Source organism: Botrytis cinerea, chromosome 4, assembly GCF_000143535.2.
Source record: "Botrytis cinerea B05.10 chromosome 4, complete sequence".
In the NCBI taxonomy this organism is placed as follows: domain Eukaryota; kingdom Fungi; phylum Ascomycota; class Leotiomycetes; order Helotiales; family Sclerotiniaceae; genus Botrytis; species Botrytis cinerea.
In genome coordinates this window covers 1,638,777-1,654,837 of record NC_037313.1, presented here as the reverse complement: position 1 = coordinate 1,654,837, position 16,061 = coordinate 1,638,777, and the positions used below count along the sequence as shown (strand labels likewise).

The 16,061-nt window shown below is 42.7% G+C and overlaps 6 protein-coding genes across 9 annotated transcripts; 4 read left to right on the top strand and 2 right to left on the bottom strand.

Moving 5' to 3' along the window:
* Positions 1-634: 634 nt before the first annotated feature.
* BCIN_04g04780 (hypothetical protein) lies at positions 635-3,855 on the top strand. 2 transcript variants are annotated; one of them, XM_024692618.1, is made up of 2 exons: positions 635-3,113; positions 3,459-3,855. In XM_024692618.1, the coding sequence occupies exons 1-2, from the start codon at positions 1,136-1,138 to the stop codon at positions 3,470-3,472; spliced, it is 1,992 nt and encodes a 663-aa protein (XP_024548397.1). In that variant the 5' UTR covers positions 635-1,135; the 3' UTR covers positions 3,473-3,855. The 2 variants fall into 2 exon arrangements, with proteins under 2 accessions (XP_024548397.1, XP_024548398.1); XM_024692619.1 differs by having other exon boundaries at positions 635-3,855.
* Positions 3,856-4,427: 572 nt separating this feature from the next.
* On the bottom strand, positions 4,428-6,448 carry Bcarg8. 2 transcript variants are annotated; one of them, XM_001557565.2, is made up of 3 exons: positions 6,013-6,448; positions 5,724-5,963; positions 4,428-5,664 (listed from the first exon to the last, which is right to left on the bottom strand). In XM_001557565.2, exons 1-3 carry the CDS (start codon positions 6,160-6,162, stop codon positions 4,582-4,584), a joined length of 1,473 nt encoding a protein of 490 aa, XP_001557615.1. In that variant the 5' UTR covers positions 6,163-6,448; the 3' UTR covers positions 4,428-4,581. The 2 variants fall into 2 exon arrangements, with proteins under 2 accessions (XP_001557615.1, XP_024548396.1); XM_024692617.1 differs by having other exon boundaries at positions 4,429-5,664; positions 6,043-6,448.
* A 277-nt stretch (positions 6,449-6,725) lies between these two features.
* On the bottom strand, positions 6,726-7,774 carry BCIN_04g04760 (hypothetical protein). Its single transcript, XM_024692616.1, has 2 exons — positions 6,911-7,774; positions 6,726-6,869 (listed from the first exon to the last, which is right to left on the bottom strand). The coding sequence occupies exons 1-2, from the start codon at positions 7,253-7,255 to the stop codon at positions 6,837-6,839; spliced, it is 378 nt and encodes a 125-aa protein (XP_024548395.1). The 5' UTR covers positions 7,256-7,774; the 3' UTR covers positions 6,726-6,836.
* A 362-nt stretch (positions 7,775-8,136) lies between these two features.
* On the top strand, positions 8,137-9,515 carry BCIN_04g04750 (hypothetical protein). Of its 2 annotated transcripts, XM_024692614.1 has the most exons (4): positions 8,137-8,631; positions 8,788-8,920; positions 8,996-9,196; positions 9,313-9,515. In XM_024692614.1, exons 1-4 carry the CDS (start codon positions 8,336-8,338, stop codon positions 9,358-9,360), a joined length of 678 nt encoding a protein of 225 aa, XP_024548394.1. In that variant the 5' UTR covers positions 8,137-8,335; the 3' UTR covers positions 9,361-9,515. The 2 variants fall into 2 exon arrangements, with proteins under 2 accessions (XP_024548394.1, XP_024548393.1); XM_024692615.1 differs by having other exon boundaries at positions 8,996-9,515.
* Positions 9,516-10,338: 823 nt separating this feature from the next.
* On the top strand, positions 10,339-12,702 carry BCIN_04g04740 (hypothetical protein). Its single transcript, XM_024692613.1, has 3 exons — positions 10,339-10,600; positions 10,773-12,194; positions 12,260-12,702. The coding sequence occupies exons 2-3, from the start codon at positions 10,851-10,853 to the stop codon at positions 12,401-12,403; spliced, it is 1,488 nt and encodes a 495-aa protein (XP_024548392.1). The 5' UTR covers positions 10,339-10,600; positions 10,773-10,850; the 3' UTR covers positions 12,404-12,702.
* Positions 12,703-13,578: 876 nt separating this feature from the next.
* BCIN_04g04730 (hypothetical protein) lies at positions 13,579-14,768 on the top strand. The gene is made up of 3 exons (XM_001557560.2): positions 13,579-14,137; positions 14,220-14,573; positions 14,628-14,768. The coding sequence occupies exons 1-2, from the start codon at positions 13,824-13,826 to the stop codon at positions 14,368-14,370; spliced, it is 465 nt and encodes a 154-aa protein (XP_001557610.2). The 5' UTR covers positions 13,579-13,823; the 3' UTR covers positions 14,371-14,573; positions 14,628-14,768.
* The last annotated feature ends 1,293 nt before the right edge of the window (positions 14,769-16,061 follow it).

Below are 16,061 nucleotides of genomic sequence, written 5' to 3'. Positions count from 1 at the left end.
GCACTTGGCGTGGGCACAACGGACGCTCGACTCAAAATGGTCAAATTTTCTGATAGAATCGTTACGCGAATGTTTGAGGATATAAAACTAGTCATGTATAGACAGTCTAGCACATCGAGATGGTTTGCGCGGAACTGATTAGATTGTAGCTTTGAAAATTGTTTGGCGATGAGTTACGATGCTGTACCCGTAGGTAAATTCAGCCAGCCCAACAGCCCACCAACCCACCAGCCCACTAGATGCCATTGCACGCTCACACTATATGAGTTGTGGGGGCTCAAAGTTCTAATACATGTCGTGAAACTTGTACATGCAAGTAACTTGAAGTTAGGCATCTAAAAGTGGAATCTATTAAGTTATATATCATCTAACAAAGACATCTAGCTAATGCTGTAGCAAATGCTGTAGCTAATGCAGCATAGCAAAACTTAATTCGCCATGCTCGAATTGTGTGTACGTACACAGAGCACAATGATGGGGGTTCTAATAAATCCCGTATGTCGTCGAATGTATGCAGCCTCCAATTACCTAACTATCCAATAACTCTACTCTAGCAGGAAGACCTAGTTGGATAAGGCTTATTAGGGGTTTTTATCGCTAGACCTTCTAACTGAATGCATATGAATCACCCGAGCCCCCCAAATATTTGATTGCTGTCAATTTCATTTCATTTATTTAATCGCATTAATCGCATTAGAGCCGTCTAATCCACTATGCTTAACTCAATGAAGATAGATACAATCTATCGGATTGCTGTACGAACGATGAAAATCTTCCAGAAGGTACGGAGTAGACCCATCATCAAGACTGTTAATATATATCGTAGAATGAAGTCTGAACATTTCCTCTATCCATCTTCACCAACTAACACGGGCGACGTCCTACATAAAATACATCATCTCATGTCCCAGTCGGAAAACGTTAGGATTCAGCCCCGATTGTAAGCAGGCTCGCAGGATGGTCAGCCTCAATCAATCAATTTACGGCAAAGCGCCACCACGCTGATAGCTTCCCGTCTTGTATTCTCTGAGTCCGCCTCACTCTCAATCAATATGGACAACCTCAATCACAACCACGCATGTGCACAACACCATCGACTGTTTAATTGCATCTTGGCAGCAGGGAAAATGACAGGATGGATGCTTCCATGTACAGGTCTTTGACGATTGATGAATACCAAATACGAGTCGTACATCTCCTCCCAAAGTCTCGCACTGAATCAGATCGGACCTTAAACATCCACATTGAATGCGAATTGAGATGTGTGAGTTTTACTGGCAAGCCTCGTTATGAAGCGTTGTCGTATCAATGGGGTTCACTACGCGATCGCCGGATGATCTTTATTAATGGGCAGAAATGTCTAGTTCAAGCCAATCTTTGGTCCGCGCTCAATCAATTAAGGAACGAACATACAGAACGGATCCTTTGGGTGGACGCACTCTGTATCAATCAATATGATACATTTGAGCGAAATCATCAAGTGGGGCAGATGAGCAAAATTTATGAGCAGGCGACAAGAGTGATTTGCTGGATAGGTGTTGATGAAGGGGCAGAATTCCCTTCCGCTCACAATATCGATTCGACGGAATTCGTTCCATCCATTGCGATCAGGACTCTCCAAGCTCTCAGTCGATCTGGTAGACGATCAGACCAAAAACTACCTACCACGGGACTGCCCTATTCGCTTTTGCCGTCAAGCCCAAGTCGCTCCCTGGAATCATTATGTCGATTGTTCTATCGCCCATACTGGAAACGACTTTGGATCGTCCAAGAGTTGACTCTGGCCAAAGAAATATTGGTTCAGTGCGGCGAATGTGACTTTGAATGGAGAGATCTCGCTCGATGTTGTGATAATCTAGAACAAATCTCTGAACATTGGCTGACTATTCGGGACAAGAAAGTATACAGATTGGTCTGTAAGATCAAGGATAGTATCCCATGCCGGCTACACCGACAAAGGAAGGAGAGACAAACGTATGGCGAGCAAGCACACCCACTTCTTGAGCTTCTCTTCACATACAGCGAAGCACAATGTGAAGATATTCGTGACAAAGTCTTCGGACTACATAGTCTTGCCCATGACTGCTGTAAACGAGAAATACCGGTCGATTATGGGATCTCGATTCTCGAGATATGCTCAAGGGTTCTGAACCATCATTTCTCCGAACATCAATCACCACTATTTTACACAGCTAGACATACGACCGCGGCGCTGCATAGGCTTCTACAGGCACCAAAACCAGATGAATATTTGCAGCGGAAAATGCTAAATTCTACAGCCAAGGCTACACTGAAATTCAATGGTACTCTAGAAGGTACCGTCTCATGGTTGAGTCCCGCATCTGACGATCTACCACTTACAGAATGGGTCCTACCTCACCAAGGCCACGAAACGATGATCGCGGAAGTCACTCAAATCCACGAAAAAATGAACGAATTCGGATTCACCAAGAATCTAGACACATACCAGCTCTCCCACATCGGACATGCGAAATACAGCCGCGCAATTCCAAAAGGTAATTCGTACATCGAACTCGACTCGTCCATCCCAAAAAACGTGTCCAGCCAAAACGAAAGACCCCCTTCTTCCAGCTCCTCCAACCTCGGAAACAAACTCTTAGGGTTCGCCAGGAGCAAAATACATCAAGCTCTCAAGTGGCGCGATCTCGATATCATGTTTCGGAAAGGTCTTGATCGGACTCCAATTATCGGAGGAAGGCCGAGTAAAAATCGCGTGCGCATATCTATCTCTAGTGAAAATTTACTGCATTATGTACCGGATAACGCAACCACGGGTGATCTGATGTGTCAAATTGACGATAGTGATACGATACTAATATTGAGATGGGATGCTAGTGGAACGGAAGGAAATGGTAGGTATGCGGTTGTGGGAAGGACAAGCGAGGTACCGCACGCGGGGAGGCGGGAACAGGAAATCTCAAGGTACGCAGCGAGGGAAAGAGTGAGAGTTTGGTTGGATGCTCCGACGTTGCAATTGTTTGAGTTGGGAGGAGGGGCTAGTTCTTTGAGAGTCTTCCTTTTGGAATGGCACCTGAGACATTGGATTTCTCGTTGGTATTTAAGGGATCCGGCGTGGACATGTAGGGTAAGAGGTAGGTAAAACACTCGTGAATTCGTGGATATGTAACAACGCTGTCTACATCAAGGTGAAAGTTCACAAATTCCATCTCAAATTATCACCATAAAATCACATATCTCAAAACATATTAAAAAAACAAAAAAAAAAACAACAAAAAAAACAAAAAAAACAATAACACCCTGCAAACCCCCATATTCTTCGTGTAACCCATTCCTTCCCAGCAATCTACCAACAACCAATACCTTCTTACCACCACACCGCATAACAAGTATATACTATAACTACACGACATCTAAATCCCACCCCCACAAACTCATCACACATAAAACTCCAACAGTTACTCACTAACCACATCCAGAATTTCGCATATAGATAAGATAGCCCAAACAAAGACCAAGAGTTTGATAGAATATGAGAGTTTTGGATGCATTATCAGCAACGCGAGACATTGTTGGCTAATGTAACGTAACATACGGTCGGTTTGCTAATAATGCTGATGGGGAAAGGATAGAGGGTATGCTACATGTAGAGGGAAGTAATAGAGTAAAATATTTGTATACGCTCTTCCAATTTCCCTAGGAGAGAGAAAAACATATATTTGTCTAGTTTTTTCTTTCATGCACAAAGGAATTCCTTCCACTCCAAAAGCCATAACCGCCTCCTCCTACACTTCACACCCTAACAACCGTACATCTCTTCTCCCCGCTGATAGAACTCCAAGCCTAGTCCTTCCACACCCCCAATATCGCCTCCCAGCTCTTCTATACCCCTCCCCCCCCCCCCCCCCCCCCCCCCCTGCGCACACAACGACGCTATCAACGCGCTCACATCTCGTTCTTGGTTGTGTCACTCGCTGGATGTAGCCGATGCCAACGATTCTGATACAGTCGTCGGTGCGGGATGTTAACGTATTGTTCCTGAAAAGCATAGTGTAGGAGAGAAGGGTTATGATGAGTTGCGGAGTGCAGGTTGCGAGAGATAGTTTGAATGATCTGGCGAGAGTGAACATCAAATCGTTGTTATCCCAAGACACTTTACAATCACGATAACAACTAAAACTCTAGAGTGCTGTGAAATCAGCAACGGGGATTGGTAGTAACAAGTATTGTGGTCTCGTCGAATGATGAGGGTTGATTATAACAGCATTATACTGTCAACCCCATGATTCATTCATGGTAAAGTACTTGATGCAAGAATATTGTAAAAGTTTCCATACAAAAAGCTTTCCCTATGGCTTCACCATGAGGTCATAGCAGGGATTTTTTACCACGCCTAGGGAACGATTGCCAAGGTCATAACAATCTATCAAATGAGAACAACGCACACTTGCATTTAATAAAAATAATTACATTGCGAGAATATGCTATTGGTAGGTACATATCAAACATTCCAACCCATTTTGTATACGCTCAACGCCACTAACGCCGTTCTATGCTGTATGCAAGAAATCCACTTGGGTACCATAAACTCTCAACACATCATTAATTTGGCGAATCTACTTCACCATGAACCTGAGCTCCTTGCGGCTCCTCTGCTGGAGAAGCAACGATTCTCATTGCTTCAGCCAAAATGCCGAACCCCTCCTCGATTTCTTGCTCGGTGATGTTCAAGCTTGGTACAAATCTCAAAGTATTGGTTCCAGCAGTGATAATCAATAAACCTCTCTCTCTAGCAGCTGTGACAATAGGGGTAGGGTCTTGGCTAAGTTGTAATCCCAAGTGTAATCCTTTGCCCCTGATTTCTTTGACAAGTTCTGGGTACTTGGATTGTAAGGCTTGGAAATGCTTCTTAAATATTTCTGACTTCTTGAGAACATCTTTTTGTAAAGATGCATCGGATAATCGAGAAACAATGTAATGGGCTATCCTGGATCCCAATGGATTTCCACCGAATGTAGTTCCGTGATCACCAACCTTGATCTTCTCTGTTACATTCTTGTTGACAACTGTTGCTCCAATTGGAAAACCATTTCCCAGTGCTTTGGCGGTAGTAATGATATCTGGATGGGCTGATTTTGGCAATGATGCATGGGCCCAGAAAGTTCCGGTTCGTGAAAGTCCACATTGAATTTCATCATAAATGAGGACTGCACCAACCTCACGACAGCGAGCTGCGAGTGCAGTAAGGAATTCTTCGGTCGCTACAATGACACCACCCTCTCCTTGAATTGGCTCTACTATAACACCACAAGTCTTCTCCGTAACCAATTCCTTGATAGCATCCACATCATTGTATGTTCCATATTTGAATCCGGGTAGCATTGGAGAAAATGGCTTTTGATATTTGGGGTTTGGGGTGGCAGATAATGACCCCATAGTTCGACCATGGAAAGAGTTTTGGAATGAAACGACTTCATGTTTGGCTCCAGATGGATCAACAACCTTTCCAGTCTTTCTAGCAAACTTTATGGCGGCTTCATTAGCTTCACTGCCAGAGTTGCAAATGAAGACAGCTTGGGCATCGTGCATTGAATTCGATTCGAGAGTCTTCTCAATGAGAAGCTTGGAGAGGGCCCCGGTCCATGGGTTATGATATAAGTTGGAGGTATGCATAAGAGTTGTTCCCTGATGTAGTGTATGGAGTCAGATGAGTCACTCGTGGGAGAATGAGTGACAAAGCTTACCTGTTCCAACATTATCTTCGCGATTTCTGGATCGCAGTGTCCTAGAGCATTGACTGCTATACCCGCCGTGAAATCCAAATATTTCCTGTTTTCCACATCCCAAAGATAACATCCGGATCCTTTCACAAACATTGGTGGTGGTCGGACGTATGTGGCAACCATATATGGAGCTTGTTCTGCGATGAGTTGTGCTGTTTGAGAATTTGGTGAAGGATCTGGATGCGATATATTGGTCTGGCTCTAGAATTCGTGTTAGTAAACTTGAAATAACTGGCACATCATGGCATACATGAATATTGTGCTTAGATTCGTCCCTTACGTTTGTAGCAGAGGCCGTTGCTTGTGAGGCATTTCTCTTCATATAGCCATTGATTGCGGGTGATACCTTTCCAGCTTTCAGAGCAGCTGTCACTCTTTTCGCAGACAATCGAAGAGCCATTGTGAGTTGTATGAGTGAGGTGGGGGGGAAGAACGTTGTGATGAAGAATATATCTGACTCCCAGCAGCAATGAGTCGTACTGAAAATATATATAGGTGATATCAAAGGATAAAAAAAGATACCGGGGACAAGACAAGAGTCAACAATCTAAGCGTTATCGGAGCTAATCATGCAATGCAAGGATGAAAAGTTTACTACGGAGTGAGTCCCCATGGAAATCGAATTTTTACCTAAATTTATTGTCAATTGGGGTAAGAATTCTGTCATTATATACATTTTATATGTCATCGCCTTCATCTATTGTACACATTGAATTTCTACTGTCATATCTTTCTTGACCCTGAGATATTTTCTGCCACCGCCTTGTCGCTGCTCTATCTGTAATGGGACTAGTGTATTTAGCCCCACCATCCAACATCAGGTGAGGGCGGGCTTCACTCATCTCTCCCATACACACACACACACACACACATATATATATGTATTATCGAAAATGTACATTGATCAAGTATCATTCCACCATACGGAGAAGTAGTAGGAGATTTGCATTACTAATGTCATCTTGAGAACGTCGATTATGTCTTTTTAAAGAGGAAGTTGAGGAAGCAGAGGTATGAGACAAGTTGGGGCTTGTTCGTTGAACTTCTGGAGAAGAACGTCGATCTATGATTTCCTTATACGTCTTGGCCAAGTCCTCCATCTTGTCCCTATAGAAATCGAGATTATGAGCTTTCGATCGTGGATGCACGCCAACTTCCACCAATTCTTCATCACTATCCTCGAAATCCGAATCGTTGGCTGAGAGGTTTTCGTCTGATGAAGCTGGCGAGCACAAGCCGGTATTTGAGGGCAAATTGTTTGCAGCCTCGAGGTTTTCCAGTGGCTTAGGTTTTGATTTCGAGCCAGCTCTCTTTGATAATGTCGAGCACGACGCAGAAGGGCGGCTTTTTTTCATAATTTGGTAGGTAATGTTTGAATTGCGGGTTTTGAGTACTCGTGGAGAATCCATCGTAGTATAATAGCTCTCAAGTGATGAGGTTAAAAGGAAAACTAGTGGTAAAATGCGAATGAAGTGAGAATTTCGTGATACCATCTCATTATTTCTTTATACACATTTTACCGCCGCATGAAAAACAGCGTTTACCAACATATGGACTGGACCCGTCGCGACCATAGCGTTGAACAAAAAATTCAGGTTGTCACCTTTTACAGCCACAGCATCACCTCGTATGATTCGAACCTTTTTCATTGCTGGCTAGTCGAATGAAATCTAGCAGCCCTCTATAAGGACCAGGCTTTCTGTATGCCGGAACGGAGTTTCTAGCGTTAACCGCTTTTTGAGTAGTTTGCAATCATCCCGCGCGTCAATGGCGGCCTCATTGGCTTCTCTTTTGTCGGTAGCCGCGAGTACCCATTTTTCAGTGCGGCTTCGTAGAGCGTTTCGATATTCGACCCCAGATGGCCAGGCCAGCCAGCCCTAAATACTATGAGTCAACTTTATCTCTCATCTGGCCCGTTTAAAGGTATGATCAGTCGCTCAAATTGCTGGAATAATCTTTTCCAGACGCTTCCTTCTGTTTCATCATCACGCATACCAATATAAGGGCACGCCGATCACCCAATGTTTAAAGCGTGTAGAGTTGGAAGCGTATTGTTGAACCATTAGCAACTCTTATTTCTGATCTATTGGCGGTCTCAGGAGCATGAAGCGGCAACCCATCCGACAATTAAGATCTTGAACAGATGTAACTTTGGGCTCAACAAAAGAGCGGCCTGCAGGTTGTGTCCGAATGATCAACATAAAAGTATGATTATTCAGCAGAAGACTATTTATTCGCACGACTTGTCAATAACTGCATCGAAAGGTGTGCTGTTTTGTAACACGAGGAGAACCCCGTCTTGTTACTCCAAACATCCTCCAACGCAAGATTTACCCCGCGTTCACCTCTAGTAATGCATGAGTAGCCAATCAAAGGATATTTCCAAATCTTTGTACCGAGCTACATGCCGCACAAGGTCCGTTGTGGCAGCACTCACAGTAACACTCTATTTTATCCGGCGTAGTCACCACTTGCATATCAAATGTTATCTCTGCGCCAAAAAGAAGAACAAATGCCGCAATGTGCTCACCATATAACTATGCCTTGTCCTTTTCTCCGATCATTCAACAACAATGCCTGCCTCATCCAGCTTCCCAACATCTCCTTCGCGTGAGAAACAGTCTTCAATCACGGCCAAGAAAGCAGATACGGCTGCATTTGTAGTCTCTACATGCCAAGTAAATCCATCAATTGAGAAATCTCTGCTTAGGAAGCTTGATCTCCACGTTGTTCTTCCACTCATGATCTTGTTTGTTCTCGCTTTCCTAGACAGGGTCAATATTGGCAATGCAAAGATACAAGGCATGACCGAGGAGTTGAAGATGGCGGGGAATGATTTCAACGTTGCTCTCATGATTTTCTTCCCGGCGTAAGTTCCTATCTTGAATTTGACAGACCTACCCTTGATATTTCAAAGTCAAATTGAACTCAACACTCCCGAAGACAGAAATTTCAGATTGATTTAACAATCAAGAATATCACATTGTGGAACCACGTGAATGTCCTCTTCTAACCGAACTTAAAGCTACATCTTCTTTGAATTTCCATCCAATCTAATCCTTCGTCGCCTCCCACCATCACTTTGGTTGGCTACTATAATGACTCTTTGGGGAACCATAACAGTTTTCCAAGGTCTAGTGCGGAGCAAGAGTGGATTGGTTGGTCTACGGTTTCTTCTCGGACTCTTTGAGGCTGGTTTCTCTCCCGGTGCTATCTACTGACCATACGTGCAGTGTCTTTTTATCGCATACTTGACCGATCGTCTTCAGCATCGCTTTGCCTTCACGATTGCTGGAGTCGTGGTTGGTATCATTGGCTACGTGATCCTTATCTGCCAGTCGTACGTCTCGACCGGTATCAAATATATGGCTTGCTTCTTGATCACTACAGGCGGATATATGACGCAACCAGTGACTTGGGCATGGGTTGCTAATGTATGCCGTCTCAACTTTCTGAAATTTCCTCTCTACTAATAAGCTACTTTCTTTTGACGGCTTGGGAGCAGATTGTGGAACTTATGTGCACTAGTATTCAACTGACAATTATCCAGAAACACGATCTCAAATGTACGATAAATCATGTTGAAAGTGTCTACTAGGGAGCCATTCTTTCTAGCCAAATACCTTGCTCTCTCATATATACATCCTTCCATTTTGAAATAAGAATATCCCTCTCAACCATCAACTAAGTACTCTCCCATTCACATTCGTGTATCATATCCCCATTTGAATTTACCCCCGTTATGGCGTTCCAAGCAACATCTTTTTGGGATACGACTTCTGGTTGTTTGGGTTTTTGTTCTTGTCTTCGCGTTCAAGCGGAGAAAAGGAGAAAAGGTGCAACAAGAGGTCTGGTGGTAAGATAACGGCGGGGCTATGGTATCGATCTTTGGAGTCTTTGAATTGATGCTGTATGAACGGGATAAGCTGCTACGATGTTGGGAGTGTTTGAACAGAGTGGGTAAATTGGGAATTGGATGAGAATGAGCTTGAGATGTTCATGGAGCGAAGTGAGATGAGGTGTCCTTGTGTAAGAAGTATACCTAGGTAGCTTTGAAGCTTTGTGGGAGGTTGAGGGTAATCTAAGAGAACAGCGAGGGTGGTCAGAAATGATGAAAGATATGATGAGTTGAGAAGTGAGGAAAAGTGATTATGGATCCTCTTATTACTGTTATGAAAGGAAATCTCAAAGCTTGAGATATGAAAACCTGTCTGTTATGGCTTTTATTCACTCCTTTTTCTGGTACAGATGTCCAGTCTACACTCATTTCCAGATTAAGAGTAGCCAAGGTCCAAATCAGAATGGAAATGACCAAAGAAGTTGCAAATCGACAGATCAACAGGAACGAAGATTTCTCTTACTCATCATAACAGCAACATCCTTTCATCTTTCACAATACAGAAGTGACTCGACAAAAGTTTGTATCAGAAACCACAAGATCCCACAGTGAATATGACACCATGAAGCTGCAGTACAATTTTTTCTTTCGGGTTCTTCGGCCAATCCTTTCTCGAAGAGATTGCCACAAGCAGTATTATTCACTCATCACTCGGCCTTGATACCTCCGAAATTACATGATATCACAAGATATCATCTCCGATTCGGCTGTGCTAGGAACCGAACTCGCACAATTATATCAATTTCGAGACTATTTAAAATTGGACAAGAGACCCGACTTTTTGAATTTTGCATCTTCAACAAAACATCCTCTTGAAGATTGAAATCGGAAAGTTCTTCAGAGCTTATTACTCTCTGGACTAGCTCTTTTGAAACCTCTTTCCTGAAGAGAGAAAAACTGTGGACTCTATTGAAATCTTTCAATAGAAAGAGGGTTTCGAGTAAGTTTTCCCTTTCGCTCGGGTGATCTTTCACACAAATCCAAACTCCAGGTCTGCGAGCCTGTCTTTACGAAATCTATTGGAGCGCTTGGATTTCCTGTCAATAATCGCATCAATCAAGCACAGAAGTATACTTTACCAATCAATCAACCAAAGCTAACCCAAGATTTAGTCGATCATTCCTCCCACCACCCAAGCCTCCCTAATCAACAGCCCGCGCAACAACATCCAGTCCAACTTTTCGGAGATTATGGCGGGAAAGTCTAAAGGACAAGGTGAGAAGTCGGGGATTCCACCTCATCTTGCTGCAGTACTGCATGGACCGGTACCGAAACCGCAGCTGGCGCCTATCGACAAGATGGAGCCTTCACAGAAGCTTTCAGATGAGCAACTTAAGCCTCGGGATGGCATGAAACGAAAATCTAAAGATCAGATGCAACCTCAACCCAGGCATTCACGGAGCTCATTTGATTTTGGGAATGTTACGAAGCTGAAGCCACGATTTATTCAAGGGATGCAAACTCAATCCGAGCATTCAATGAGCTCACTTCGACTTCGAAATGTTATGGAATCAATGTCTACAGAAGAGATACAACCTAAAATTAAACGTTCAATGAGCCCACTTGGACTTCAGAATGTTATGGAGCCACGATCTATCGACAAGATACAACTTAAGCCAAGATCTACAAAAGATACCCAACCTCGACATAACCGGTCAAAGAGCCCAAGCTCATTTCGAACTCTAAAGGATATTTCAACAACGTCTACTGACAAGGGTTCCACAAAGCGAAAATGCAGAAGACAAACATTCCATAAGTTTCCTGCACTTCCGTTAGAGCTTCAAACTATGATTTGGCAATGGTATGGAAGAATTCACGCGAATAGTACTCCGAACATCATCATTATCTCCCACCTTCAGAAAGAACACCGCCAGATAGGACCAGGACTTTCAGAGCGGGGTACAGACCTGACTGTTCGTTGCAGGCTTCCTCCCATCTTTTATGTGTCAAAATTCAGTCTCAAAATTGCGAAAGAACTATATGAGAAAGAATACCAGGTGATTCCAATGACTCAGAATGATCAAAAATTGACATATTTCAATGAGGATAAGGATATTATCGTTTTGGAGAACTCTAATGTATTGATGAATTGGAGATATAACCGCCAGACTGACGCCGAATCCAGCCGCAGGATATTTATAACCCCAAGCCCACCTGCAGCTGGAATAATTACAAGAAGAATCAATATGAAACATCTTGTTATTGGTGGAACAGACCGATCACTGCAAGAATCGAGGCTGCTGGCAAGATTTTATGACTGCGAGTCCATAATGTTGGGAGTACCTTATTTGATTCGCGGCCGATTCTTCTTTGGGGAGAAAAGAAACGAACCTGACCGTGTAGTTATCTCATATCTTCGTCATCTACTCTGTTTCTACTGGGAAGAGGAGAGACAAGGTCCTTTTGTTCGAGAAGACTATCGCGGAAAGCCTATACGACCTGCGGTAGTTGAGCCAAGTTGGGATCCGACCAATCGAACAATATCCAACCCAATGTTCCTTATCTGCAGCGATGACGAGATAATGTCTCAATTGGTATGTATAATCCTTCAAAACAGTCTCAGTCTCCTATCAGCCCAGAACTACTGACACATGTGTAGCGCCGTTTACATCCTGCAATCACCAATTTCTTAACGCCACTTCCAGAAGCTAAGAGTTCTATCAATTTTATGAGCGATCTGAAGTTCTCACACAAGCATGCTATGCTATTCGAGCACCCATGGGAGTTCGTTCCAAAACCGTAGCTAGGGATTTATTGAAGATTCGTTAGCCGAGGGAATGATGTGGAAGAATAAGTGTGTTTGCAGATTTACCATCAGTCTCTCCATTTACTGCCAATTTATGTCAAGCATTGGAACAAGCTTGAATTCACCACAAGGGAAACAAGATTCTTTGGAGTTCAATAGATGCGGTTCTGTTTCCATGAGACGGAGATCAAGTGGCTTTCATTCAGTTTTATTCATTGATGGGAATGGTGGAGTTTTTTTTCTCTCGACTGATTGAAAGACTACAATAAACCCGATTTCCAATTAGAAAACCAGCAATTTGTATGTAATCTGTAGCACAGAGATCTATGTAAATAGCAGAATTACGTTATAACTTAGTTAATTTTATTTATTTGAAAATTGCCCTCAGGAGAATGTGATATGACTTGAGCTTACCACACCTTCCAATCGTTACTTGTGATGCTCCAGTAATGAATAGCCTTTTCTGATAGCCAGAACTATAAAAGTCTTGATATTCTCCATAGACTTAAATAGATATTTCATAAATTCACTGGAGAATCCAGACACAATCTTCCATGAAATCCCGTAGATGCAAAGCTCTGCTCTACCAACCAACTATTGTGATAAGAGATAGAAGAAGAAATGGCTCCTGACAGATTGATGGATCGATCCTAAGACTCTCTCATTCACTGGATACCAAGCTAACTTATATGGGATTATTGTAAGTTGGTGAATGTTTTTGTTTATTTTTTTAGTAATTTCTCTCCAAATTCAGTTTTGACATCCACAGCAAATGGTGTGGGATCTTTGTTTGTCTAATAGGACATGGCTAATAGCCATCAAGGCTATGAGTCTAAAATAATACAGAATGATCAGATTAACAGTTTATTTGTTTCAAAGGGATGTACCTATGTATTCTTGTGCCAGCAATGGAATAGAATGCTCTTCTACATGCACTCTATTCCGATTGGTACCTGGCATATTATATTGTTGATTAGCGTTGATACAGCACTGCATAAAGTTGGCAAAATGCGAGGGGTGAAGCATCATTCATGCCTTCAGTCGGAACATTCACCTTTTTGCTACCGCCCTGGGAGATGGTACAGCTAGTCATGATATGGTTCAGAGTATTTATTCTTATCGCAGATAAGTCATGGTTAGAATATGCAGAATCCAATTATTGCCCTTCAATTGTCTCGGCTAAATAATTTAGTTTCCACGTCAACAACTTATAAGAATCTCGGCCTTCTTGGTTCTGACTCGGATTCTCTACGCCCTTTTGATAATTTCATCACACACCCGCATTTATTAGTTGGATTCTCATGCAGTGTCAACAATTCTATCCCTTCGACCCGACAAAAGCCAGTTATCATACCTAGTCACTACTATTTGCATTACGAAATTCAACCTTCATCAACTTTACACCATTGCCTCAGACATGACTACTCTAACCCAATTTACGGTATTCCCCAAGCTTTCTAATGACTTAAAGGCTATGATCTGGGATATCGCTTCGCAAGAACCTCGTCGAATTCAATTTGGATACTACGTGGGTAGCAAGAGAAAGAATGCCAAGAAAAAGAACGATGAACCTACCTCGGAGAGAGATAAGATCTTCTCTGGAAAGCATCCTGATTATCCCTACCCGTGGAGACTTTTGGCTACAGGTAGAGTACCTTCTGTGCTTATAACATGCCGGGAATCTCGCCATTGGGCAATGAAGCATTATCGCTTGGATTTCAAGGATCAACTGTATGGTAAAGCCATGTGGTACAACCCGAAAGTTGATATACTACATTTTGTTTCGCTCACTAACTTGCTTTTGTTTGTTCAGGGGGGCTGCACTGACATTAACCACGGGCCAATTGCGCTCGTCAAAGACAGCTTTAAAATGCCTGCAGTGGAGAGAATATTCATGGCTTCCTCCATTTCAACGCATAACTACGAAATTGCCGTGGAGACTGCAAAAAAATTCCCTAACTTGAAGTCGCTCGCTACAAGAACTAACGGCGTTGACACCGAAGACGTTACTTACCACAGTTCTGGTGTAGTTACTGGTGCCAATAACATTCCGCCTTCTCTTAAAGTCCGAATGAATCAGCTATGGAACTCTGATGAGTGGAAGGCAATCAGAGCTTACGGTCAAATACCAGAATTGCGGATTTATACAATAGATGAGCTGTGTTCTGTAAGTTGAACGCAACATCTTTTTATATGGATGACAACCACTAACACTTTCCAGGGCTTAATTTTGCCATTTGGCCCTTCAAATATAATCAAGCATCAATAAAAAAGTTCCGAGATGCAATTCTAGTGCCACCAGCTCGTCGATCAGAACGAATCAAGTCGATGAAGATAAGGCTAGATGTCGAAGATTAGACAGATACAAAGACAATGCTCTCAATCAAAAACCTAATTCACAAAGGGGTCGTGGCCTTTGAATTCCGCGTTTCGTCGCACAGTCTACAACCCTACTCCAAGCATCTTAGAGCGATCTATTATTTCGAAGGTTTCTTTTTCCTTCAAATCGATAGACATACCTGGATCAACTGGTACCTCTGCATGAAAGATTTTTTCACTTATTTTATCGATCTATTCACTCTGAGTAATCAAGCATTATGCCTTTCCTTTGCCTCCCTCGTCCAGCTGCATTTACAACACCTCGAAATATTCGATCACTTTCTTAATAGCAGATGAAAAATAGTGAGCAATTGTGTGGCTTTGAGCCCTCCCAAATTGCTTTTCCACGCAACGTTACTCGTACCACTTGTTGCTACTCAAAAGTTTATCTTACTGCAGCTGTCTGCTCCATATGGCAACAAATCTCAACGATCCCCCTGCGCCATAGCTTTTACTTACTACGAATCAAAAATTGCCTCTGTCGACGTACCTCGTACATTTACAATTGTCACTAGTAATAATAACAGAGCAACTTGCATAACATGGAATACTGGGTGTCTAGGAGGTTTCCATTCGAACGTGCTAGGATGTTTAGCCATAGGCTAGTATCTTGACAATACAGCTAGTTAGGATGGTTGGAATCAGACGAGATCATGTGTGTTCTCTTATTTATGGTTTCTTTCCACTTGAAATGAGATCTGCTGTGGCCAGGAGCCGAGGATTTTCTTTCCAGTTCAATATAATCTGCGGCGACGGACGCAGAAAGTCTCGCAACGGGTTGTTAGAATCAAAATTCTCAATAACCAAAATCAAATCTCATCTATTAACTAAGTTTCCTCATGAGGGACACGTAATTGACATAAAATGATACAGTATCAGTACAGTACGTTCATTGTTCTTGACTCCTATTCTGGTGGGTAGACTGGAAAACGTACTCCAGGCACTAGCTAATAGTACATGGATCCATTCTTTCTTGTATTATAAGAATGGAAACAGTATTTTCCATCTTTGTTGTGTTCCATCAAAATCCCAAAAAATTCCAGAGCCTTCACACACAACCATGAATGTTTTCCATTCTGCAATACTCATCATATACATCCTCATACCCGAACCCATGAAATTCGATGCCTTGGACTCTGCCACGCCTTTTTGGTAACCACACATCGTTGAGAAATAATCCTCGAGCCAATCCCTGCATTTGTTATTTGTCCACCCTGTTTCTGGGGTGTCCTGAAATTTTGTTCTGGGAACTATTGTATCATGTTAGTAATCCAAC

Coding starts and splice junctions, on each gene's coding strand:
- BCIN_04g04760 (XM_024692616.1), bottom strand. CDS start 7,255: ATGGTATCACGAAATTCTCACTTCATTCGCATTTTACCACTAGTTTTC. Junction 6,870..6,910: donor AAGAATTGGTGGAAGTTGGC/GTGCATCCACGA, acceptor CGATTTCTATAG/GGACAAGATGGAGGACTTGG.
- BCIN_04g04750 (XM_024692614.1), top strand. CDS start 8,336: ATGCCTGCCTCATCCAGCTTCCCAACATCTCCTTCGCGTGAGAAACAG. Junction 8,632..8,787: donor CTCATGATTTTCTTCCCGGC/GTAAGTTCCTAT, acceptor CCGAACTTAAAG/CTACATCTTCTTTGAATTTC. Junction 9,197..9,312: donor CTTGGGCATGGGTTGCTAAT/GTATGCCGTCTC, acceptor ACAATTATCCAG/AAACACGATCTCAAATGTAC.
- Bcarg8 (XM_001557565.2), bottom strand. CDS start 6,162: ATGGCTCTTCGATTGTCTGCGAAAAGAGTGACAGCTGCTCTGAAAGCT. Junction 5,964..6,012: donor AATCTAAGCACAATATTCAT/GTATGCCATGAT, acceptor CACGAATTCTAG/AGCCAGACCAATATATCGCA. Junction 5,665..5,723: donor CGAAGATAATGTTGGAACAG/GTAAGCTTTGTC, acceptor ACACTACATCAG/GGAACAACTCTTATGCATAC.
- BCIN_04g04730 (XM_001557560.2), top strand. CDS start 13,824: ATGACTACTCTAACCCAATTTACGGTATTCCCCAAGCTTTCTAATGAC. Junction 14,138..14,219: donor TTGGATTTCAAGGATCAACT/GTATGGTAAAGC, acceptor TTGTTTGTTCAG/GGGGGCTGCACTGACATTAA.
- BCIN_04g04780 (XM_024692618.1), top strand. CDS start 1,136: ATGGATGCTTCCATGTACAGGTCTTTGACGATTGATGAATACCAAATA.
- BCIN_04g04740 (XM_024692613.1), top strand. CDS start 10,851: ATGGCGGGAAAGTCTAAAGGACAAGGTGAGAAGTCGGGGATTCCACCT. Junction 12,195..12,259: donor ACGAGATAATGTCTCAATTG/GTATGTATAATC, acceptor ACACATGTGTAG/CGCCGTTTACATCCTGCAAT.